Source organism: Penicillium arizonense (assembly GCF_001773325.1).
Source record: "Penicillium arizonense strain CBS 141311 chromosome Unknown PENARI_contig240, whole genome shotgun sequence".
Classification (NCBI taxonomy): Eukaryota; Fungi; Ascomycota; class Eurotiomycetes; order Eurotiales; family Aspergillaceae; genus Penicillium; species Penicillium arizonense.
Genome location: NW_019173517.1, coordinates 2628 through 3495, shown reverse-complemented (window position 1 = coordinate 3495; position 868 = coordinate 2628). Strand labels below are relative to the sequence as shown.

General features: G+C 52.9%; 1 protein-coding gene across 1 annotated transcript; it reads right to left on the bottom strand.

Annotated features, from left to right (window-relative positions):
• Positions 1–32: 32 nt before the first annotated feature.
• PENARI_c240G07258 (uncharacterized protein) lies at positions 33–851 on the bottom strand (the record flags this gene model as incomplete). Its single annotated transcript, XM_022638202.1, has 2 exons — positions 33–522; positions 790–851. Coding segments are annotated over 2 exons (552 nt in total), but the record flags the coding sequence as incomplete, so codon positions are not given.
• Positions 852–868: the final 17 nt, after the last annotated feature.

Sequence of the window (868 nt, the reverse complement as noted above, 5' to 3'; positions counted from 1 at the left end):
TGGTCTCCATCCTCGGCCAGGCAAAACACACAGTGGATGTCGTTGACCTCCTCACTCGTACTGAGACTCTGGAGCGTCAAGTTTTGGAAACCGGCCAGGAGATTAGTGGCCGACAACAAAATAGCTGGTCGAGCCGGCGACACTTGCCACGGAACATTGTTCGTTCGCAGCATTGCAGCAGTGACAAAGGAATTGATTGACTGCACTGGCTCGGAGCTATCTGACGGGGGAACCAGCGAGTCTTGTCTGATCCCGCGACGAGGGGCCGACCGGTCAGTGTTGCCTGATTCCGCTAGGCGTCGCCTGGAGGTTGACGATATATGACTCTGACTTGTATGAGTAGCAACTGACGGGGAGGCACTCCGAGAGTCCTGTAGTATTCGTGCCTGATTGCGGACGGCTGCCTCATACCACTGCTGGCCCACTTGGTCGGCCTGTTGTTGGCGATGCCATCTCACACAGAGGAATTCTTTGGCAACATCACAGAGCTTCGATTGCAAATTTGACAGATCAAGCGGCTCTCTGGCAAGAGTGGTCAACTTTTGATGGCCTATCTTGGTGTTTTCAACTTTGATCGAGTTTTGCACGGCTCGCCTTTCTTCGTCGTCCCGCAACAGGAGCCAGGACCGCGGTGGGGGATCCCGCAGACAAGAAATGGATTCCAAGGCAGTATAGTAGACATTGTATCAGGAGCAAAGGCAGAAGATGATTCGGATGGGTGTTGGTACTGAGCAATCTCTGCAGCGTTCCAACGACAGCTTTATATGCCATCGCCATGGGAGGATATACCGACATAGGCAGCTGACATGGAAGTTCTCCCTTGAAACAGTCAATACGTCGCAGAATGCATTCTCATGCAGTATGCACC